Source organism: Lepisma saccharinum, chromosome 1, assembly GCF_977018435.1.
Source record: "Lepisma saccharinum chromosome 1, izLepSacc3.1, whole genome shotgun sequence".
Lineage (NCBI taxonomy): Eukaryota > Metazoa > Arthropoda > Insecta > Zygentoma > Lepismatidae > Lepisma > Lepisma saccharinum.
Genome location: NC_139229.1, coordinates 97,463,655 through 97,489,424, shown reverse-complemented (window position 1 = coordinate 97,489,424; position 25,770 = coordinate 97,463,655). Strand labels below are relative to the sequence as shown.

At 38.2% G+C, this 25,770-nt stretch overlaps 1 protein-coding gene across 1 annotated transcript in view; it reads right to left on the bottom strand.

Moving 5' to 3' along the window:
- LOC145979448 (pickpocket protein 19-like) overlaps positions 1-25,770 on the bottom strand; it is a 72,491-nt gene that overhangs the window by 16,735 nt on the left and 29,986 nt on the right. Inside the window, exons 4-11 of the mRNA XM_083112355.1 lie at positions 22,065-22,168; positions 18,469-18,559; positions 16,964-17,240; positions 11,201-11,254; positions 9,700-9,793; positions 9,306-9,403; positions 7,965-8,193; positions 5,878-6,018 (exon numbers count right to left, since the gene is read on the bottom strand). Coding sequence (XP_082968481.1) covers positions 5,878-6,018; positions 7,965-8,193; positions 9,306-9,403; positions 9,700-9,793; positions 11,201-11,254; positions 16,964-17,240; positions 18,469-18,559; positions 22,065-22,168 — 1,088 coding nt within the window. The remainder of the gene's footprint in view (positions 1-5,877; positions 6,019-7,964; positions 8,194-9,305; positions 9,404-9,699; positions 9,794-11,200; positions 11,255-16,963; positions 17,241-18,468; positions 18,560-22,064; positions 22,169-25,770) is intronic.

Here is a 25,770-nt window from a genome sequence, read left to right as displayed (position 1 = left end):
CACTGCAAGGTAATTTCGATCGTCCCTATGCAAATGAAATAAAAGCGCAATTACTTGCTATACATAGGAAACGAAAATCTGCAACAATAATAAAGAGCAAGATTCTTCCTATAGACCCTGACGAGCAAGCCACCCTAAGTCACATTCTTCAAGAACATAAAAACGCCAGGAGTCATGTTATTCATAAATTAACTTTAGATTCCGGTGAAGTTGTCACCAGCCCTCATAGTATACACGACATGTTTTTGCAATACTATAAAAATCTTCTAGGTCAAGCCTTTAATCCCACAGAAACGCAATGTAATTTTTTGAACTACCTCCCTGCATCACTGACGGAAAATGAAAGAACTGAGCTCACACAACCGTTTACTAAAAAGGAGGTTCATGATGCAGTATTCAAAGCTCCTAGGAATAAAACTACAGCCGAAGATGGACTACCATCAGAATTCTATCAATGTTTCTGGGATCTAATAGGAGACGAATTAACGGCATGGGTCAACGAAGTGTTGACAACAGGGACAATAGGGAAGACCAGTAGCACGGGAGTTATAGTGTTAGTTCCCAAAAAGGCAAATCCAAAATTCGTTACAGATTTTAGGCCAATTTCCATATTGAGTAGTGATATCAAACTTATAAGTAGGTGTATAAATCAGCGTCTAAAAAAATATATGGTTAAACTTATTGGGAATTTACAGTTCGCTTGTAATACGTCTCAAAGTATACATCACTTGCTGCAAACGATACGAGACGTAATTATTACCAAACAAAATAAGAATGCATCAGAGGCAATTCTATCTTTAGACTTTTCCCAAGCTTATGACAGAGTGAGTCACGAATATCTGTACAAAGTCTTAGAAGCATATGGCTTCGGAGACACTTTTATGAATTGGATAAAAACATTATATAATCCTATGCTGCTAAAACTCAAAATAAATGGTTTCTTGACAACAAGTTTTAAAATGCGACGGGGTGTACTACGAGGTAGTCCCTTGAGTAGCACATTGTACGTCCTCACAATAGCCCCCTTTTTGTTTAGTATCCAGCATCATTTACAGGGTATTTCTATGGCTTCCACCACAAGACAAGTTGGCAGTTTCATGGACGACGTCACGATTTTTCTCAAGGATGAAAGAGATCTGTACAGTGTTAAAAGCCAAATACATACTTTCGAGCTCACATCAGGAGCAAAACTAAACAATCGAAAGTCATTCCTGATGCCCCTTGTCAAGGAGAATCCTTTCACAAACAATACGGAGATCCCTGTAGACAAGAAAATAAAAGTTTTAGGTATAAACTTCTATGCAAATATCGATGAAACGATCGATGCCAATAATAAACTTACGTGCGAAAGGGCAATCTACGTCCTCAGAGCGAACAAGATGCGCTCTCTGAGTTTAAAAGCACGAGTCAGATTTATTAACGTTTTTGCTCTCTCTAAACTTTGGTATGTAGCAAAAGTCCTGCCTTTCAAACCACAGCACTTAGCCAAGGTCAACAAAGCTGTTGGCTGCTTTTTGTGGCACGATACAATTTTCCGGGTGGCAATAAATGAGGTCACGTTATCAGAGAAGACAGGTGGGTTGGGACTAATACACGTGAACACACAGGCAAGATCATTGTTTGTACAGACTGGCCTTCAAACAGCTTTCTCACTGCACGAGTCAACGACCCAAGAATGTATACAGACGATAATACAAAACATTCCATTAGAAGCTCCCATCGATATCCAAAGTATCCCCAAAAGGTTTTTGTTTTATAAGGACATCGCTTTACAGGTATGCTACCAGTTATTACGACATGAGACAATTATACCATCTGTTAAAAAGTTATATAGCGAAATCAATAGTTTCAAGCACGCCGTACCACGAATAGTCAGGGATTGCAATACACATAATTGGCCACAAATATGGGAAAATGTCTCCGCCAAACACCTTTCAAAAGCGGGCCAATCAATATGGTACAAAGTGGTTCATCGTGTTATAGTGACAAGAGATAGGACATACCAATATGGAATCAGTGACTCTCCTAACTGTATATCATGCAACGTGCCTGACTCTTTAGCCCACAGGCTAACGAAGTGTCGAAACTCCTCCACGGCATGGAACAAATTGCGAACAATGCTCAGTCGTATATGCCGCACCTCATTAACAAAGTTTACGGATACAGATATAGTTTTTCCTGATTTCAATTTTTTTCCACCAACAAAACAACGAGCAGTACAATGGTTGATAACAGAATACTTATTATATATATTTCACAATGACGAGAGCCGTTTTCAGAAACAATTCAGTATCTTCTTGCAAGAACAATACGAAAAAATTCCTCTCCAAGCAAGGAAGAAATGGTATGCAAATTTCTTATTAGTGCTTTATACTTAATTTAGGTCAAACAAAAATGTAAAGGTTAACCAGATAGAAATATAAATTGTAATAGCAGTAATACACTTATGTAAAAACAATGTAATTCCATAACATGTATATCAGAATGAGACAATAAAAAAAAATAGTGGTTAGAATTCTCGATTGGGCTGCTAGTGGTCCCAGGTTCGATTCTCCTTACGAGGTGTTCTCTCTTTTAATTCTTTCTTTATTAATGAAGAGCATGGTGACATTATTTGTAATAGCAGAGTAAAGTGGTTACATTGTTTTGCATCTGGAATTTACATACATAATAAAAATGAATTGACACACGTTCAAAGGGATATTTTCATGTATATGATCGTAAATTATGATACTCTAACGATAATTTTGTACTGCTTCAAAGACATTGACAAATATTAATGAAGTAACTATTCATATTTGTGGCAATTCAGGACATACTAATTTTACCCATTTTCCCACTCGAGTTCAATATAAAGATACCTTCACAAATATCGACTGAAAAGTTTTCATCATGTGCAATTCTCCATTAAATGTTTTCGCCGATTCGTACTACGCGTGCCTTCGTTTGCTTTGTTACAAACAAGTATTCTTTGCACATTACATGTAGGAGGAGAGTTGCATCTACATTTCACATTGGGCAGCTGCTTCTACCTGCTTTCAGGATCGAAAGCTTGTAGGGTACTGGTTACCGTTAAGGATTGTCAACCTGATGGTCGTAGGTTCAAACCCCTTCGGTGGCAGAAAATTTTCGTAAGTTTTAGACATATCCCATTGTGTTCATTGTCCACGCCGTGTGAAACAGAATGATTCAGTTGGGAATTAACGATGGGGAGAGGGGAAATATTAAATTACAAAATCTCCATAGCAACGAACCGAGAAGTGGAGAAAAATTGGATAATTCTTATAAATATTAAAATTACATTCATGTTTTTAGTGATATAATCGCAGGTAAAATCAATGATATTACGTGGAAGATTTTTTCTTGTGCATTTCGCACCGATCTAATACATTCTCTAATACATTTCAAAATTTTGTTGAATGTTTCATGTCGATAATTTGATCAATGTATCTATTCTTCACGCGGAGACGATATTTTCTGCAACTACCTCTTCTCTCCTCTCGTCTCCAGTCCCTTCTGTTCTTCTCTTCTCCTTGTTTCACCTCCTCCTCCTCTGCTTTTATCTCATATCGCCTTCCCTATTTTGCTCGCATCTTGTCTCCATCCCACTCTTCTCCACTCCTCTTATCTCCTCTGCTCTCTTTGATTTCCGACTCCATTGCACTCTTCTCCTCTTCATTTCGTTCTTCTCTTTTTCTCTTTTACTCTACTCTCCACTCCCCTCTTCTCGTCTCCTCCCCTCCTCTCGTTTTCCTCCTCTCTTCTCTTCTTTGCTCCATTTTCCTCATCTCTCCTCGAATCTTTTTCCTTTCTTCTCACTACTTCTCCTCTCCTCGTCTATCCTCTCTTTCTTCTCACCTCTACTTTTCCTCTTCTCCTTTCGCTTTCTCTTTCTCCTCTCCTTTGTCACCTTTCATTTCCTCTCACCTCTTTTCCTTTCTGCAGATTCATCAGCGATGAAATACTAGAAAACCTCTTTCTTTTTCTTTCAGAAAGAATTTTGTCATTTGCGATATAATAGTGATATTTTTATATTTCTATACAATAATACTTTTTTTTATTTCTTTCGCGTATTTCATAAATATCTATTGTGCATGTGGCAACCCTGAAATTGAGCCTAACTCTACACGCAGTGCACCAACGCCTTGCGTAAATGGGGTTGCCTAGTTTAAAACGTCGTTGTCCTAAGACTTTTGAGAGACACTGTACAAAGCTTTTGAGTTTTTGGTCTTGACATTTCCGTGGAATTGCCCAATCACATAAATTGAATATATACATATATATTTGTAGAATATACTACAAGATAAAATAATGGTACCGAAATGATTACAATGTATTCGTTATTCTTATCACACTTATTTAAGGGCAGATTTTGTCTCACTTCCATGTAATTTTTTCCACGTGAATTCAAAAACAAGTTAACATTTAAACTAATAGAAGCAGAATTAAACATTTTACTTCGTTTCTTTCAGAAGAGAATATTAAACTAATTTATTCTAACTAACTTCTTATAGTAAGATGTTGCAAAAAAAAAAAAATGGAAACGTAACTATCATTTCTGTGTTTTTCTGCAGTTTACTACCAAGGACGTATTTAAGTGGGGTCCAGGGAGTCCGAACCCCACGAGAGACTTACAGAAATTATATATTAAAAGTATTCTTGTATAGTGTGTTTTGTCTAATCAGAAGTTATTGGAAGGCAAGGATTATATGGAGATCATACGGCATTGAAGGAAAATACCAAAGATTTATGCTTGCACACTACTATTTTTGATAATATGCATAAAATATCAATCATGAACTTTACTTTTCGCCAACTGAATCTGATATCCTCATTTTTATTTAATACATATTCAATTCTTCATGTATTTTACATTAATGTTTTGCCAGGGTAGTTATTTTTATACAAATTATGCCGATCTTAACTACAGGTAGCATAGATAATGAATACATACTCTTATATCTCTATTCTTATTCGGCTTTTTCACCTATTCATGTAATAATAATACAGGGTGTCAAAAGTCCCAGGACACCCTAATAAGTAGAAAACTGAAGGAAAAATGAAAGATCTGAGGTCGCAAGCAAAGAATGAGGCTGGGAGCGAACCTTTTGAGGTAGTTCAGGAATGTGGACGCCATCTTGGATCCAAATCAAAATTTTCAAATGGATTTTCACTCGATTTTTATCTCTGGGGTCATCTGAAGCAACTTGTGTATGCGGTGAAAATTCGTGATCGGCGTCATCTTGAGCAACGCATCGTGGAGGCCTGTCGCACAATTACTGCAGATACGCTCTTACAAGTGCATCACAAGTGGATCAGACGCCTGCGGCTTTGTGTTCAGCATGAGGGTATGCATATTGAACATTTGCTGTGACCAATGTTTTGTACCATAACTTTTGTACCACACCACACAGGTCCAATGTCTTTAAGGAAATGAATTCCTGAGAAACTTTCAATGCATTTTGATATGCCGCATGACCCCTTTTCCATTTGAAAATTTTGACTTGGATCTAAGATGGCGTCTACATTCCTGACCTACCTCAAAAGGTTCACCCCCAACCCCAGTCTTTACTTGCCACCTCAGATCTTTCATTTTTCCTTCCGTTTTCTACTTATTAGGGTGTTCTGGGACATTTAACTCACCCTGTATATTAATTAATTTATATATTCTAGTGTTAATTGAATTTAATATAATTAAAATATAATTATTTTAATTTACGCATAATTTTTATTATTCCTGACACACTTGGTTCGGACCCCCACGAAATTTATTTGTAGATACGTGCCTGTTTACTACCTAACTTATTTGCAGTTCATAAATTTAAAAATTAACCTACCTAATAACTTAAGATGTGAGAGGCTATTTTAAGTACATACCGAGGGACCCAGTGCATTGATGAGTTTGCTATGAACTGCACACCGTGTAGAGTCGAGTACTTTCCATATTCCTTCATTGACACAAATAATGATTTTATCAAGGAACACATTTCTCCGATTCTGGTTTCATTTCTTCCTTTCCTAGAGGTCAGAACATAATTCAAGTTTAGAGTAAAATATAAAATATTTCCAACTGTTAGATACGTATTGTCACAATGATGGGATAATCAACTTTTTAAATTATAATTGAAACTGTACTCCACTGCCTGCGACTTCCTAAACCGAAGGGTTATTGATACAGCAACACAAGTATTTTATCTCCCCATGTCCTGAGCAAACTGAATCCAATCTTTGCCATCCTTGTATATTTTCTTCAGGTTCATCTCTTGTCTACTTTATTGATATAATTTTCAGGTAATATTTATGCAGTGGAAAGTAATACCTAAACTTCCACAGTTAGGTAAAATTATTATGTATATTATTATCAACGATAACAAGTGTTTACTGTCTGGCTGCCTTAGCTGAGACCATGTACGGGAGTGCGCAGGCGCCAACTGGACGTGTTCATTGGCAAAATAGGGGGTGATGGCACTTTGGTCAAGAAGCGGGTTCCGTGAAAATGAACTGCTGTGGAAAGAACAATGAACTTTCAAACGTAGTAACATCGCCGCCAAAATACGTAGAGATGTTTACGAATTATGTAAGGGTACAGAATAACGAAAATAGTCATCCATATACTATATAAGCAAACAGAACATATCAGGAAAGTATTCACCCCGTCACATTAGTATATAGTAGATAAACTTGTTTGTAAACCAGTAAATTTACTTCAATTAAATTGATCTCTTTAGTAAATATTATAATTAGCACAAATGTACACAGCAGAAATCAGGATAGTATTCACTAATAATAGTATTATAAATATAATACAGAATATGTATTAACTGAATGGTTTGTGGCATTGTGTATTATATTGAGGTTGTTTTGCAGAATGTGCAGCAGGGACCAAAACGACAGTTTTCTTTGTTCCACTTCGAAACAGTTTGTTACGAACTGTAAAAGACACCACAAACACAACACAGCAAGCAGTAATAAACACAACAAGGAAACCCATACCAGCAAAAAGCCACAGGGTGGTTTGGTGAGTGTTCTACCTGCTTCCCCTCTCACGTTTGGAATCGTACTTTCCAACTAGTTTCGTTTCCCTTGGCCGGACTGTATTTGCAATTTGATCAAAGTTACAGTTATAACAATAGAATAACTTTAACAATACCAAAAAGAAAATAGAATAACTTTAACAATACCAAAAAGGAACAGTTATACAATGAATCTTATCAATAATGTTGAATTGTTAGGCCCTAGGAACTGAACTCTGAAATGAGCAACCATTTCTGACTGAAAATCACATAGAATTTTAATTACAAATCTTAATATTATCAGCTAATTCAATATCTTCTTCGGCTGGATTAAATTTCAAAGGTGGTGGCTTATCCTACTTACGCTAAAGAAAACTCCATAGCGAGTCTATATTTCCATTATCACTTTTAGCTTCAAAAAATGTCCTGAAACACCAAACAATTTTAATTAATTCAATGATTCAAAAAAAACTTGTTTAAATGCTTGTAACAACCATAAACTACAAGAAGAAAGATTACTTGTACAGTCACGGACACTGCCGGCTTGTAATGAATACATTGTTTTTCAATGGAATCGTTACAATCCATCAGTGTCCATGACTGTACATATTTATTTTTTTGAAACACGAACTAACAAGTAAGTGCTGTTCAGTTTGTTCATCGTTGCTTCGCCCTAAAATCTTTCATCGGAGTCTCACCATTCGAGTAGACATTCAAGTTTTTAGTGACCACTCTCGTTACGAATAGAAAGAGCTTCTCCGATGAGGTAGTATTAACGTCGTCGAGTTGTAATCAGGTTCGATACCCGGTGGAATCCCATAGTGATTCTGATCCCACTTTAATCTGTAGATCCAGTCCCGATTAGCTTATCTATGCATCAAGTGGACTTTACAAAAACTCGGACTCATATTCAAGCCACTTATAGGCGTGGCAGGGCCTCTGTACTAGTACCTCCTTATCCATGATTGACGAAACTTCTGTTCTGCAGCCATTTTGTGTCGGGGCTTTGGCACAAATATCCGTGGTCGAGCTTGAAACCTCTTGTGGCTCTTTCCTTTCCGAGTTTTCTGCTGGTGCGCATGCGCCGAGAAGAGGAGCTGGAGAGGGTATATGCAGACGATCTCCAACAATGAGAACAAGCTACCTCCAAGGAAGAACCCAGCCGTTCCGCCAAAAGACACTGAAATACAGAAATATAGTTTGAGCACTGCGAGAAGGCTTTCGAAAGTCTTTGTAGGCAAGAGGAACAGTTTCCACGTCGAGCCAGACGCGAGGACCCGAGACTGCTTCTCCTCCACCGCGAAGGGTGGAGAGAAAGAGGAAAATAATATTTTCTCAAAAATGAATAAGATAATAACATGGCACTGTTGAAAAATGCAGCAATTGTAGCCCACAGCATTGAATGGGAGTATATAACAAATGGTATTTCAAGTTGATGTACAACTTTACTGACACATTAGTATGAAATTCTATTACCCGTATATTACTAATGAATCTCATCTCCATACGGTTTTGAAATTAATTCTCCAATATGAACTGGTCAAATGAATTTCATGATCTTTACAAGAATATTCAAAATGCGAAAACTGTGGAGTTTACATTAAGCTACCATTTGTACATTACATTATTTCTTTGCTCGTAAAATATTTAACATGTTATTGTGAGATTTACTTTTGAAGCCATGAAGCAATAATTACAATTCGCAATTTTCATATCATTACAACACTAATAGATTTATTTACTGCGGTACTATCCGGATTTCGAAGGACACAGCAGTCTATTTCTTACAGCATGTGGCTGTTCACTTTAAAATGAGCACAGAATTCATGCCGGTTGTGAAAATAAATTTCAGCAACACAGTAGGAAATTTAGACTATTTTTATACACAAAAATAATTAGTAGATTTCTTCACTCCATAAATAAAATGTTGCCCTCAGTCATTTATATAGCTGTATAGGTCGAGAAAAGCTACCTTGAAATAACCAGTCGAACATCTATTTCTCTTCTTCCCACTTCAGCTGGCCAGTATGCTTCTCAATTCTCATTAGTGGTTGTACGGTATCAAGGATGGATTTAAATACGGTTTCTCATTCTGTCGAGAACTGAAAAGGAAAACGCTCTCACACGATCATTACGTAAGGAAGCTATAGAAGTCGATCGGGAATTGAGGACGGACCTAAGAGCTGTGTGAGACTGGCATTAGTGAGCATTATGAGAATAGGATTCGAAATTTAGATCTAAAATCAGACGGTGATGTACGTAACTGGAATACATTGTTTTAAAGAATCTCACCAATCATTTCCAAGTTTCCAAATATCACATCCCTCTTAAATCTGATCTCAGGGAATGCCTCCAGCATGTATATCAAGAAATTTAGGGGAATGTGATTGCTGAAAAGAGGAAAGAAAGGAATTAGACATTATTGTCATAAACGTATTTTATGTACTTTTAGCTTTTTGACTTCTCAATAGTTTTAAAGAATCTATCGTCTTGATAATGTGGCTATCCTCTTGTAATCTAGAGGTCTTGGATTTGATTCTCGATCAATCACATATACAATTGTTTGGATACCTTATTAATTTGTATGTATCCTCTATGAACAAATTATATAATATTCATATAATTTTGTTATATTAGTTAAATAGAATATTACACGTGTTAAGATATATTAAATCGAATTACTTACGTATTTTCTAGTATCATTTCTGAATAATAATGGTCATATTCGCAGTTATCCATACACTTACAATCCTTGATTGGATTATTCTTTTCTGGGATTTCTGTAAAAAAAATGAATTTAAATATAAATATAGAGTAATTTGATTAGCTTGTGTATTCATAGGATTACTTACCGATCTGCCAAAATATATAAGCTTGGCTTGCTGTGTAAAAAAGAGTTCGAAGTTGCATATGTAGAAGTTGAAAATTTAACACCTAGTTACCAAAACTGAAAAATTAAATTCTTGAACAAACTGAAAAATTGCAATGGCCCTAGGAACCTGTTCTATGAATCTGTGGAACACCACCACATATAACGCTAGAGAAGTGGAGAAAGCGACTACGCGTAGCAACTGCTGGTAGCTGTAGTCGCGTTGCCTCCTCCATGCTATCCCTTCCAATCTCACGCGTTCATTGGCCGAGTCCTCTCGACTCACTACTTGCGCAGAGGACTTGTTTCCGTTCATGTTTTCATTATTATTTGCTAAGCCTTCAATGGTGCACAAATTTATTCACTTTGTCCCGGGAATCTCGGGAGCAAGGGAACGAAAGAAATACCTCTGCGCAAGTAGTGAGAGAGGGCTAAACCAATGAACGCGTGAGAGGGGATGTGAATGCGGGAAGGGAGAAACGCTACTTCAGCTACCAGCTGTTTTCAGCGGCGCCCACTGCTCTGCCCGCTCACTTTCTCCCCTTCTCTACCGCTATGCGAGCTTTGCTCTACAGATTATCGAGATCAAAGAATATCTCGGTGGGGACGCAATCGCCACCACCTCCCCATAGGCCTGTTTCTGAGAATATTCCAAGATATATTTGGTAAACAATTACAATCAATTTATAATAATTGCTTATCACAATATGCAGACGATACACAATTTTTATTACATTTGTTTTGATACAAGTAATCGATGCGTAGAACAAGATGGTAAATAAGGTGTTCGGCCATGTATCAGTAATTGACACGTCATTGTTAAAAATCAAGAAACAAGGCAATATGCAAGCCTGGCAATACGAGAAAATATTTGGCAACACTAAAACTCCCGACTTCAAGAAATAAATTCTTTGTAATGTTAAAAAAAGGTTTGATTTCTATGACGTATTTTTATTTTTAAGTAAGGCAATTTAAATGTCATCGAATTCTTGGAATTCTACGTTGGTAGTTAACTCAATTCAACAGATCAGTTAACTTACGCATGGGCGTCCGGAAGGGGGGGCAAGGGGGGGCCGTGCCCCCCCCCCCTGGAAAATGAAAGTCAACCAAAAAATATGTATTTCACACATATAATTTCATTTTAGCCACAATTATTTGTGTTAATTATTGCATGAACACCATAAATTCATATTTAAGCAATGTTTTTTAGGGAACAACACTATTTTTGGGGAAATTTTGCCTTCGTTTGCCCCCCCTGGAAAAAAATACCTTCCTTGCCCCTCCCTGGAAAAAATCCTGCGGACGTCCATGAACTTACGTGATTGTTTTGAAATGCAGAGTAATCCTCCAAAGTCACATTCTGGATATTTTCCTGAGAATAAAAAAATGTGAAATTGAGTCCTTTGTTTACATTTACATAAACACTATGTGAGTATATTACGAACGACAAACTCAATATATCATCATTAATTTGCGTCCGATTTACATTGGATTTGTATGTTGTAGAAAATATTTTGAACCATATTATGATCTTACTTTATGTAATACGAGGGTCACTATTTATATTTTGAGCCTAACAATGAAAAAACAGGAATTTGGCATTGGAAACTGCTTTATTGTTTTCCAAGTATTCTCCTTTATGGTCAATACACTTTTGCATTCGTTCGAACCATTTGTCAAAGCAGTTTTTCCAATCTTCTTGAGACACCTCCATAATATGGTTTTTGAACGCATCAACGGCGTCTTCCGCCGACGAAAATCGTTGTTCACGCAATTTATTCTTGACATTCGGGAACAAGAAGTCATTGGGTGCCAAATCAGGACTGTACGGCGGATGACCCATCAATTCGATTTTTTGACTGTTCATAAAGTCTGTTGTTAGACGAGATGTGTGACAGCTGGCATTGTCTTGATGAAGAATGATCCGACGGCGTTTGTTTGTTTTCCGTATTTGACCGAAGACCTCTGGCAAACAAATTGTTGTGTACCATTCAGAGTTGACCGTTCTACGTTCCTCTGAAGGCACAGTTGCCACATGACCAGTTTTCCCGAAAAAACAGGCGACCATTTGTTTCGATGTGCTTCGAGCGCGAACAACTTTTGTTGGATTGGGTTCATCTTGAAACACCCATACAGTCGACTGCTGTTTACGTTCCGGCTCATATGCATATATCCATGATTCGTCACCTGTTACAATCTTATGTACGTCTTTTGAAGCACCACGATTGTATTTATTGAGCATTTGTTTGCACCAATTGACGCGAGCGTCTTTTTGAGTTTTTGTCAAATTGTGTGGGATCCAACGAGAAGATACCTTTCTCACAGCTAAATGATCATGTAATATTTTATATATGCTGGTGGAACTAATGCCTATGGTTGCCTCAATCTCACAGTATGTCACATGACGATCTTGCAGTATTAGGTTTTGCACAGCATCAATGTTTTCTTGAACAACAACTGATTTTGGACGACCTTCTCGAATCTCGTCGGTGAGCGAATGGCGGCCACGATTAAATTCGTTATACCAGCGTTTCACAGTGGCAAAGGATGGGGCTTCATCGCCAAATGTGGAAGCAAGTTGATCGATGCACTCTTGTCTTGATAATCCACGTCGAAAATCGTAAACAATCATCGCACGAAAATGTTCACGAGTTAATTCCATTTTATTGTTGTCGCGCAATCTCCAAGGCAACATAAACAACACAAATGAAGCTATTGACAAAACATTTGAAGTACGTTATGGTCAATAATGCCAGACGATTCCGTGCAAACGTCAAATCGCGCCTAACTTCAATCAGTGTTGCCAAGGCTCAAAATATAAATAGTGACCCTCGTATTCTGAATGATTTCAAGGTTTGTTTTCATTTAACAGAACTGAAACAAAGAAACAATAGATATGAAAGAAAATACAGTAATTAAAATATATTTTACCAATATTAAGTTACAGTCTTAAGCATCTAGAAATGTATTTTATCGACCACAGCTTTACCCAGATCTGATTAAACTTATATACAAACAGTTTCATTCTAAATTTTACTAGTTTATATTTAATGCAGTTTTTCGTGTAATTAGATAAATGATTTATAACATAGCTGTTCCTGCTTATTATGGATTATTATTACTCTAATTTGTCTTGTGTGTTAATATTCTGCATTTGGTTAAAACTTCGGTCAGCACAAGAATATTTAAATAAATTCAAGTGCATTACCAATAACAAGTTTCACGTTTTATCATCGGCCTGACTACCCTCCAGAAAACTTTCCGATGGCACCCACGTACTGAAGATAACTAATTATAATAGTAATGTACAGCCCTTGAGGGCCAAGGGTGGCTACCGACTGCAGGCCTCACTCCCTCATGCCTCAGCAGAAGTGATCGACCGTCCAACAAGTTACGGGATAACGAGTGGTCAGCACGACAAACCCCCAGTCGTCGTTGTAGGTTTTCCTTTAAGCTACTCATTCGTAGCTCTCCAATTGCCACTGGTTCCATACACTGGCTGAAATCTGAGGAGAAAAGTTTGAAGTATTTATGTATTTATTGCTCATCTCGCGTGCCAGCCATCGGCTGTGCGCACTACATCTATTCTTATTACATAGCTATGATTTCCCTACAGACTACACTTTCCATTACATTCCGTATAGATGTTAACATAGCAGTTCTAGTTGTTTTAACTGTTCTCACTTAAGTTAACACTAATTCCTCTTCTTTATCCCGTCTCTGTACAGCACTTCTTTTCCCCCTAACTGTTTGTAAATATTCCCTAACTTTTTCCAATAGTTCCATGTTCCTTTGCGCTGGAATTAATTCGAACACTCTTTCCAAGCTTATGTTTCGTAGCTTCTCCTCCTGCAGAACGCGCGTGTCCTGACATAAGAATAAATGTTCTGGGCCATCATCACCATTGCATAATACGCATTTATATCTCCCTTACTCATTTTTTTACTGTATTGTGTCTCCATCCCCCAGCCTCATCCATGCAAACCCCTTTCTTGCCACCATGCTTACCTTCTTGACGTTCGCTACTTGTCCCCATTCCCGCGGGCCCCTTCTTTGGAGCTGGAGCGATCTCTTAGTTTCACATTCCGCTATTATTTCGTGCCTATCTATATCCTCTAATCATTGATTCACTAATTTAAATGTTTCCTGATCGATGTGTTCCCCCTCCCAGATTCATCCTAGTCCAATTTCGTATAGTTTGCCTCTGATCTCTTTCGCCCATGTTCCCATTTCCTCCCCTTGTACCTGTTGCATCAGCGCTTGCCCTTTTACCGAGTTCTCCCTTCTCGATATTAATATCGCCCAGTATTTAACCCTTCTCAACGTACCCCACGTATTGTCCCTTACCAGTCCAAGTTCCCGTAGTACGCCGCAGTTTGCAGTGCCCATGCTGATATGTAAAAAGCCCTCTTGGAAAATGTGCATTGGATTCTGTTTAGTACATCGCCCCCCTTTGCTCCCCATATCTCCCTCCCGTACCCTATTGACCCTATTAATAATGTACGATATCGTTTTTCCACAAAATGTATATCGTATTTCTCCAATTTCCATACTGTCCGCATAATTTCATTTGTTATTGCCCCAGCCTTTCCTTGTATTGTGAGATTTACTTGCAGTTTGGATTCTCTGCTGTATTTTTCCAACCCGTCCAGAGCCCTTTGTAGGCCGGAATTTGTCTCCGAGATCAGAACCACATCATCTGCGAACAGGAGCGCCGGTACCCTTGTCGTCCCCACCTTGGGGGTGTCGGCTTCTTCACCCTCTATATACGTCACTATATCATTTATATAGAGAGTGAAGAGCAGGGGTGACAGAACAACACATCCTTGCTTTACCCCCGTTTCCGATTTTCGTTTCTCTGTCACGGTATCCACTTGACACCGTACACAGAATTCTACCTTTGAGTATATTGCCTTTATTGCGTTTATCATAATGGCCGACATTCCCATTTCCCACAGTTTGTCCAAAGTTTTTCTCTATTTACAGTATCGAATGCCTTTTGGAAGTCGACGAAACAGGTATATAGCTTCTCTCCCTTTCTCTTCAGTTTTTCTTCCATCAATGTTTGGAGTGTAAATATGTTGTCCAACGTGGTGCTATTATCTCTAAACCCGGTTTGTAATGGCGTTATTTTGTCGAATATGTCAGTCCATTTTTTTAATATTCCAGTACAGTATGCTCGTGTAGACTTTACTTAATACCGGAAGTAACGAGACCCCCCTATAGTTGTTCGGATTATCCATATCCCCCTTTCCTTTGTAAACGGGACAGATGATAGACTGGCTCCAGCACTCGGGGAATAATCCCCTGTTGTACATACGTATATTTAAACGTGTAGCTACTCCCACCATATTGGATCATACCGCCAAAATTCCATCCGCCCCTGCAGCCTTCCCGCTTTTCAAGCTTTGTATTGCCCGTCTGACATCCGTCTCTGTTATTTCATTATCTAGGACAGGAATATGTGTCCCCAGGATTGGTTGGAAAATCCCATTTACGCCATCGTTTTCCCCTTCCTCCTCTGGTATTTTGTACAGCTCTTAAAAATATGTATCCCATAGTTTTGGCTCTATGTTACAGTTGGTCCCTTTGCTTCCCCTTACCTTCTTTACCACCACCCATATCGCTCTACTGTCTTTTGTCTCCATTGCTGCTTCTAGCATCTCTGTATTTTTTATTTTCCAATCCTGCTTCACCTGTTCTATGATTTCTTTATATTTTCTTCTGAGTTCTACATACAGCTGTCTTTTATTTTCACTATTTAATATCCTAAAATAACTCAGTGCTTTTTGCAAAGTATTTTTTGTTTCTCTGCATTTTCAGTTGTACCACCCTCTTCTCGTTGGTTGTTTTATTTTGTGCATTCGCATATGCATCCCTGCTCTTGTTATAGTGTGCTGTAGCAAGTCTACGGCTCTTTCCACCTCCCCATTTTCCATTTCTCTCTCTATTTGCTCTGTCATCATCAACTTAAGCTCGCCCCGCATGATTTCTCTCGTCCTTTCCCTCTCCGCCTCGTTCCATTCAAATTTCGGAATTTTCCTAGTTTGTACATATTTTTCCTCTTTATGTGCTCTTTGTCCTCCTAGGCTCACCTCATATGGTTCTGATCTCAGTGACAATATGATTGGGAAGTGGTGCGAATCTATTCTGTCCCCTACATAGAAGTCCCTCAACTCCCCTATTATTTCCCTGGAACACATAGCATAATCAATGACACTTTTCCCCGATTGAGCTACAAATGTATACTCCCCCTCCCGATCTCCAAAATATTTCCCATTTAATATCTCTAGGTTCATCGCTTCGCACATTTATAATAGCTGCCTGCCGTCCGTGTTGATAGTCTTATCCTTGCTTTTCCTTCCTCCTCCCCCTCCCCCCCTTCCAATGTGACTTTTTCGTCCCCAATTCTGGCGTTCATGTCTCCTAATATTATAATGCCTGCTGTTGGGTCCCTATCTGTTATATATCCTCTATGCATTTTGTTAAGTCTTAAAGAATTTTTCTGAATGAAATTTTGAATTTTTCGGTCGCCTGTAGGCTACTACTATTTGTTACGCTTCCCCCAAGGAGACTGGAACCAGCACGTGTATCGTAGGTCAAAGCCTGAGGTCTCAGGCCGCATGGCCAAAGTACTATTACTGGTCGCATTTCAAGCTGGTGGCTAGGAAACGGCGAATAGGCGATTTTTTTTCGACTGTCATCGATTATTTTCGAGCCACAAGACACTGGGACGCTGTTAGGGGGACGAAACAAATGAGCGTCGGATACACACCAACGGGGTTAATGGAACAACTGCACACGTGGTCCAGCACAATGAAGTTTCCGGAACGACCTCCCACAAGGTCGGTATGCAACTGGCAAGAACAGAAGTGCGCTTGGCAACGTTGCTTCGGGAGAGCGATGTTACTCCTGCAGCTTTAACTTCGCAACTGAGGTTGTTGACACCCATCGAGCCACACACCCCCAAAGACGATTGGGGGGGGGGCATAAAGAGCCAAAAAATAGCCATGAAGGTCAGCCGCCAGCTGTAAATGCGACCAGTATAGTAATGAGTTTTCTTTTGTCGAAATAAACTTACCATGAGCATACAAGGTGTGCGGAGAACAGCCACATTTTTCCATCAAAGACTCGTACATGCATTGCCTTTGACAAGTTGGAACAGTATAGATGGGACTGATGTCAAGGGTAGCTTCGTCTTGGTAAATACATTTTCTCTGCTCGACTCGTAAACGTTTTACTGCTGGAGTGCTGACAACTGGAAATATGTAGTACCACATCCAGTATCGCTTGAATTCTCCACAACACACTAGATTGTTTTCCAAGTAAGGGAATTCATACTTAGGATGTACAAATGCCTGCAAATAAAATTGTCTATTTCAGTAACAAATATGGAATAAGATGGGGAGTGTACAGCGTGATTCAAAAAGATGAACTCAATTTCGAACGGCTCCACAGTTTCCTGGGACAGACTATAACATCATAGCATTTTAATAATCGCTCATTGGTAATTCGATAATGTTACTCGATACCCATATCTCTATCTAAATTTGGGACAATCAAATTTCAATTTCTCTTCCACGTAGTACATTTTGCAGGCTAACGATGCTGTGGCGAATAGATCCAGAGTCAGTATAATACTGTGTTTTCGCATCATTTGCTTAGGTTTGTTTGCCCCATAACTTATCTCATCATTTATTTCTATTGTCGCGATTAGCCAACAGTGGCAGAAAAAAGACGTAACTCAGGGAATGTCAATACAGTTTGATATTTGAGAATATCGCGAGCTTGTTAGTGGCCATGGGCTTTTTTTTTTGTGTGTGTGTGTGTGTGTGTGTGTGTGTGTATGTCCCCCTTTATCAATTTCATCATACTCATCAGTGCTGACCTCCAGTGCGGAGTAGTTTGCACACCGTGCTATGACGCCAGGGGTTCCGAGTTCGAATCCCGGCATGGGTGTTCTTCGTGAGCGTCGCTTCATCAATTTCATCATATAATCACTGATTCTCATCGTCGCGATTAACCAAAATCGTCATAAAACAGGCCGCTAAATAACAAAAATTAAAACCAAAATCATCAATTATCGTCATCGTCGCGAATGTCCTGAAAAAGGGAACGTAAATTATTAAAGAAAACGCACAGTACGAGGTGAAAATTAATTGACATAAATCTACACAATTATATTATCGATGGATTTCAGTGCATGGAAGAAAAGACGCGTTGCAATAAGTAAATAATGGGCCTGTGGAGGAAACAAATACTATAGCTCTTTTCAAGTCTTACGGTGGGCGTCCTATAAGCTGGCCAGGGAAGTGAGGAGAGGGGAAGCGACCAATCCAGCGCGATGAGAAACGCAGCAGCCAGTAGAACGAGGTACTTTTTTCCGCCGCGTCGTGTCTCGGCGCCGCCACTGCTGTTGTCTGGTTGGTCTACGGTGTAATCCCCGCTTCCCACTTCCCTTGCCAGAACTAGGACCGGCCACCGTAAGAGTGGAAAAGACCTTTAGCAAGGAATATTTTTGGAGAGATTAAAATTAAATTTCGCAAAAGACAGAAGGAAGGTAGGGAAGAGCTATATTAATCATACCTTTAGAGACAGGTACGTGTCAACTGTCATTTCTGTAGATTTTACTATTTCTCTGATTTCAAACGTTTCGTAAACATCGTCTGCAGGTTTGCTAGAAATAAAATGATTGGACTAATTGTTGTAATAAAGACAGACTAATGAAATCGCACACATGCAGAACAACCATTTCATACGCAATAAAATACGTGCTTACAACAATGTTTCATTAAGAACTAATCTATTTTGAGAATGTTCGAAATTCTAGGATTTATTCTTTAACAAATGAGGACCATTTTAAGTTAGGTTCCTCTTTTCAGTGTAGTTATTTCATGTTCATAGCTTTTGAATTTCTCAAATGGCAGCTAAAAGGATGAATGATCTATTAGGTCATATACGTATATCAGATATAACAACATATTTAATTTATATTTTCCATTGATCGTGTCAAGAGATACGTTTCTGTTTGAACTTATGAACGGATAACGCAGCATTCCCACCAAAATGATATCCCATCGGCACGCCTTATGAATTTGAATTCCAAATTTTGGGTGCGTCAGCACTTAGGCTATTTTGTACCCGTCACGGGGTTTAGTCCCTCACCAGAACTAAAATAACATATAACAAAATATTCTGACTTGGGTTAAAAGCTGAGGCTGTAAAGGAGCACTCAGCACACATAAGGGCAAAACGCAGGACAACACACACACACAGTCCTACGAAGATTATACTGGCCGTAGGTCCAGACGCCAGAGCCTCGTTAATCTGCAAAATGCAGTCCAGGGTGTACTAAGTGGAAGGGAGGTTGACAATTGAGTGTACTACGCATAAGGTCATCCCTTACACCCACCCCACGCCGTATGAAACAAACTTTAAGAAACTAATACAGGTGTGTGTGTGTGTGTGTGTGTGGGTGTGTGTGTGTGGGGGGGGTGGGTGTGTGGGTGTGCCCGCACGCGCGCTCAGTGCCATTCTACTACTGTGTGGTTGTGGGTTATCATCCTAATTGCGAACAGTCCTAATTGAGAACACTTGCTGCCTGAACAGAAATAACACCAGATTACCTCGAAGGGCTGTGTCCTAATTTCGAACACATTTTTTCTGCCTTTATCTCACACTTCTGAGTCTTTTTAACGAACTTTTTAATTTGTTAAAATTCGTTTAATTCCACTCACACTTGAGACCGGCCAGTACCTTGCGGCGAAAATTCGAGATAACTAAAGTCGTCGCCAATATATAATTTAATAAAATTTTGGCCTATTTTTTATGCGACTACGTACAGCCCAGTTCTCAACAGAAAGAGCTTCGTCAATTATTAATAGAATTATTAACTTAACCTAAATTTCAAAACCAAATTTCAAAATATGTTCTTAAACATTTAAGAACATCATCAATTTTCTTATATCTGTTAGTGCTCCTCGCTAACCTTTCGTTCAATGAAACAAAACACATTTTTTTCCATTTTTATGCGAGTCATCCACTCTTGTGTGTGGCCTTCCTATTTCACCCTTGATTTTGTGGTTCCGTCCTTTTTCACTGCATGATTTGTCCGGTGTCTCCTGTTGAAGCAGTTCCACATCTCCTTTGGCACCAAGAAGTTTTTCAGACATTAACAAAAAAAATGAAAGTTACTACTCTTATTTGCTTTTGAAAACAGGTTTTTCAGTTCCGTGTGTTCGGAATTATAGGACATGGAATTATTTCTTACTTTTATGTGTTCGCAATTAGGAAATTTTAGGCATTGTTAGGAATTAGAACTGTTCGAAATTTGGACATTTTAGGCATTCTTCGCAATTAGGACTGTTCGCAATAAGGATATTTTAAGCATTGTTAGCAATTTGGACTGTTCGTAATTTATATTTTAGGCATTCTTTGCAATTAGGACTGTTAGCAAATAGGACATTTTAGACATTGTTAGCAAATAGGACTGTTCGCAATTATGACATTTTAAGCATTGTTAGGAATTAGGACTGTTCGTAATTAATATTTTTGGCATTCTTCGCAATTAGGACTTTTTAAGCATTGTTAGCAATTAGACTGTTCGCAATTAGGACATTTAGGCATTGTTCGCAATTAGTACTATTTGCAATTAGAACATTTTAAGCATTGTTAGCAATTAGGACTGTTCACAATTATGACATTTTAAGCATTGTTAGGAATTAGGACCGTTTGCAATTAGGACATTTTAGGCATTGTTCGCAATTAGGACATTGTAGGCATTGTTTGCAATTAGTACTGTTTGCAATTAGGACACAACTTTGTGTGGAACGTTGCGTTTATAGCGGCGTACCGCGTGAGATGAAACATAAATCGTGTCACTTTGATGTGAAAAATCCCGTAAATAGTTTAGGGGTGTAAAGGTTGTGGCTATGTAGGATTTAACTTCGAATTAAGTTTATGTTTCCCCTACACCCAGAAAAGTAAATGCATCATCCGAAACAAAAAGACATAATGTCTGTTGCTCAGGCAAAACGCTTAAATGCATCATCGAGAAAGATGCAGGAAGTTGCATCAAAAATCCCATCAACTGATGCATTAAAGTACAGCTCGACACAGAAAGAAATACCAAAATTATCTTCTCTGTGGAAATACTCCCTTGCATAATTTTATGCACTTTGGCGTTACCTTTACAAACGATACACAAGAATGCATCAAATTGTTAAACTGTGTCTTGGCAAAGGCCAAAGAACATACTTGAGTGCTTCATTGAATAATTGAGCTGGGGTTTTAAGTAGGACTGAGCCGATGCCGATGTATCGTTATCGGAAAGTATCTGTAGGAATTGATCTACGGATACCAACCGATATTTTCCCGGCATTTTGGTCTTTCACGGGGTCCCTAAAAATGCTGCGCCTCACTTTAACGGAGTTTAATTATCCTGGAAATTGTGTAAAATTGGAACTTTCTTTTTATTTTGCACCAATTATGCTTTAAAAAACTGTATTTAGTGATTACATAACATCTATTTTAATATTTTGATTCAATTCTTGAATATTCTAAAGCAAATTTCTTAGTAAAGTGATACATATAATTGGAGAAGAATATTTACACATCAATATTGATAAATATTTTGAACAAATTTTAATTATTTCAATTTTCAAGTATCGGTATCTGTATCGGTGGGAATCGGTAAGAGTATCGGCATCGGAATCGGTATCGGTTTAAAGAGGTATCGGCTCAGCCCTAGTTTTAAGTCCACTTTATGCACAGTAAGGCTAATCGGGACTGGATCTACAGTTTAAAGTGGGTTCCATACCTGAGTGCATCAATCGATACTTGTCTGGTGCATCAAATAGATTTGATGCATTTTAGTTTTCAGTAGCGGACCCTTACAGTATGAGGTGGTACTTCACACAAACATTATCAGGATTAATATGACAAAAAATGTATATACTATATTGTAAAGTCACGTAATTTTCAAATGTCAAGCTGTTTATAACGTATAAAATGAGAAAATTCTTATTTCACAGTAAGCATGCAAATAATTTTATTGTTTTCTATCCAGTGTTTATGTCAAATTATAATCATGCCAGTAAACGTCCATTCTTTCATATTGTTAGCTTTTAAAGGCTCTATACTTATGTACACATTTTATTTAATACAAAGGTCTTGTCCCTTACCTTGCATTGGAGAGTAGATCTGAATTTGTTGCGAGGCAAAGACCAAATCTGGTTCTCAAAGGTAGTTTATCTTGAGGAATGAAGTTGTAAGACAGGTCGTTTATCTAGAAATAAATTAACTTTTGAGTTATCGTCAATTTTTATTATATTATTAGCGTAATGGAACCAATACTTTATTGAAGTAAAAATTTTAAAAAAGTATGCTAGAAGCTACGAACCTTTTAACATATAGGGCAAACCGCGGTAATCCCGAACACATAGGTAATGGCGAACACTAGGTTTTTAGCCTTGCTTCCAATTGTATCTTTTGAAGTAGAGCTATCTTTTCCTGAGTATATAAATATAATTGCCGAAAACAGGAGTTTCAAGTTGAACATTTGAGATATCATGTTGTAATCATTATCTGCAAGGATTGTAATTTTATTTCACAGCAGTGTAAAGTAAACAAGAGTGTGTAGAAGAATTCAGAACTGCAGATTATACATTTATTATATGCTAAATCGTATGAGGTGAATAAGACCAGAATTTTTTTTTCTCGCACAATTTAATTTCGGTACAAGTTGCGTATGAGTCATTCCATGCGAAATCAACACAGCCTTTCACCTGACCATCTCCGATTTTCATGAAATTTGGGGAGTTGAAACTATGCATGGAACTTAGTAACTATGAAAATGTTTAGTCTCGTGCGTCTTTTAATTGTTAAATTATTCAAGGTCAAAGTTCGCAAAAATTGCCCTTTTTGAGCCCGCTTAGCTATACTAAATGTGCTGTAACTCCGCCACTATTTCGCCTAGAAAGCTCAAATAAAGCTTATTGTACAGGGAATTAAACAAGCTTTCCAGTGATATATAACAAGTCCACCTTTGGATTAAAATATAATTTTGTCACGTGACCTTGAATTTTGACCTTGAATATCTCAAAACATGTCATCACCAAAAATCGTGAAAAAAATATATTTGGTCCCACATGCCATACCCTAAAACATATCAAAAAATTATTCTGGGACTGCAATGGGATCAGAAGACACAAAATAATATGTTTAACTATGTGACTGATAAAAGCTTCATTACATGAACTACGACGAGTCAAATGTCCCTTAACACCCCCTACAAAATGTAAAGGAGTTATCCTGGTCATGAAAGAAATATGTTAGGCACAGGGAAATCTCTAGCTGTGTGTGTCAAACGCAGGTCCGGCATATTGTTGACCGCCATATTGAATTCAACGCAAACATTTCAAAGGAAAGTGGGTGATGTGAAATATCAAATCAGGCTAGAATTTCACGAGAAATGAAGCAGCCAAGGTTTTTCCAACTTATTTTTAGGCAGCAAAACGTTATAGGCATATCTTTCACTTACGATATAAACACATTATAGTGTTTTCAATATTCCTGTCAGCACAATCGTTGACGTCTCTCACACTCGCATAAAACATTTGGTAATGTAGCATGTGCAACAACATCGCAAGTAGCAACTATGCCTTCTCTCAGATGGTCAATATCAGGGACTTTTAGTGCATGCACCATTCTCTTCAAATGTTTCTGAAGGTAAAAGTCCTCCTAAGATGTTAGATCTGGGGAATGTGCAGGCCTTTTAATAGATCCCCATCTGCCCATCAATCTACCTAGAAATTTACCATGAAGACATTTCCAAAATGTTCACATAGTGTGGTCACACACTGTCCTGTTTCAAAACTCTGGAAAAGTGCCATACCCCGTAAGCAAGGATGAAAAACCTGTTCACTTAACATAACACATCCAAGAAGCCCTCACCATTTCAGGTTCCGTTGTTGAATATGACCAACCATTCCCGTTCTCTATACACTATAGCACATCATTAGCTTACCAGCAACAACCATTCGGCTGGGATCTGTCTACTGTAGATTATCAAATCACAGATATTGCGTATAATTTTTATTAACTTTACCGGGAACATAAAAGTTAGCATCGTCACTGAAGAATTTTTCATTCCAAAGGAAGTGTCACGTAATTGTTTGAGATACTTTTCTCAATATTCTCCACTATTCAAGTATTTGGTGAATGTTGCTGATTAAAATCATATGCAATGGTGCGTATACTTCTTTCTCTCCCAAGATGTCAGCGTGATCTCGACGAGTTCCTAACCCGTTAGGAGCATTCTTAATACTTTGTTTTTAACACCTCGAAAAGGGGAAAATGATTACAATTATGCAGTAATTTTTTTTCTGGTTAAATATACTTTGGAAAAACCGCCGCTTCATTTGTCGTGAAATTCTAGCCTGATTTGATATTTCACATCACCCACTTTCCTTTGAAATTTTTTGCGTTGAATTCAATATGGCGGTCAACAATATGCCGGACCTGCGTTTGACACACACAGCTAGAGATTTCCCTGTGCCTAACATATTTCTTTCATGACCAGGATAACTCCTTTACATTTTGTAGGGGGTGTTAAGGGACATTTGACTCGTCGTAGTTCATGTAATGAAGCTTTTATCAGTCACATAGCTAAACATACTATTTTGTATCTTCTGATCCTATTGCAGTCCCAGAATAATTTTTTGATATGTTTTAGGGTATGGCATGAGGGACCAAATATATTTTTTTCACGATTTTTGGTGATGACATGTTTTGAGATATTCAAGGTCAAAATTCAAGGTCACGTGACAAAATTATATTTTAATCCAAAGGTGGGCTTGTTATATATCACTGGAAAGCTTGTTCAATTCCCTGTACAATAAGCTTTATTTGAGCTTTCTAGGCGAAATAGTGGCGGAGTTACAGCACATTTAGTATAGCTAAGCGGGCTCAAAAAGGGCAATTTATGCTAACTTGGACCTTGAATAATTTAACAATTACAAGACGCACTAGACTAAAAATTTTCATAGTTACTAAGTTCCATGCATAGTTTCAATTCCCCAAATTTCATGAAAATCGGAGATGGTCAGGTAAATTGCACATATCTGTGTTGATTTGGCATGGAATGACTCGTATTGTTTAATTGAAAAAGGGTTCCTGGACCGTATTTAAATGAATAAGGAAAAAAGGTTCCTGGGGACTCCCCGATGGCGTAGTGGTAGCGTCGTCGCCTTGTAATCAAGGGGTCCCGGGTTCGATACCCAGTGGAGGCACATAGTGGTTCGGATCCCACTTTAAACTGTAGGTCCAGTCTCGATTAGCCTCACTGTGCATAAAGTGAACTGAAAACACCAACTCAATCAATCAGTCAAAAACGTTTCCTGGACCCAATTACACAGATAAAAAGGTTCTTTAGGTCCAGAACTCATTTACGCTTTCTGTTTTTCTCTCCTGGACCGGAATTGAATTTATTTAAAATTCCTGGACCTTTAACAACCCTGCCTGCGGGTTCATACTCCTGCATATTTTTCTCTGCTGGTTCATACAGGACAAATTATATTTATCCAAATTCAAAGATTCCCGCGGTTGATACTTACCAGCTAACCCAAACTTTTAATCCAATAAATACACCAATATCTAAGCCGGGTAAAATCTAACCGTCCCCAAATTGTGTCACGGTTCAAGTTCAAACTCTTACTTCCAACGGCTTCGAAAGGCATTGCACAAATGAAACTGATCCGACATATTGACCTACTAAATGAGAGTTAACTAAGCGAACCGTTACAACTAAACGGCCTTGCTGTATAGTGTCGTTACTAAGCTTAACTGAGATCAAGGTGGATAAAAATCATGATTTTCTTTTCGAAAATC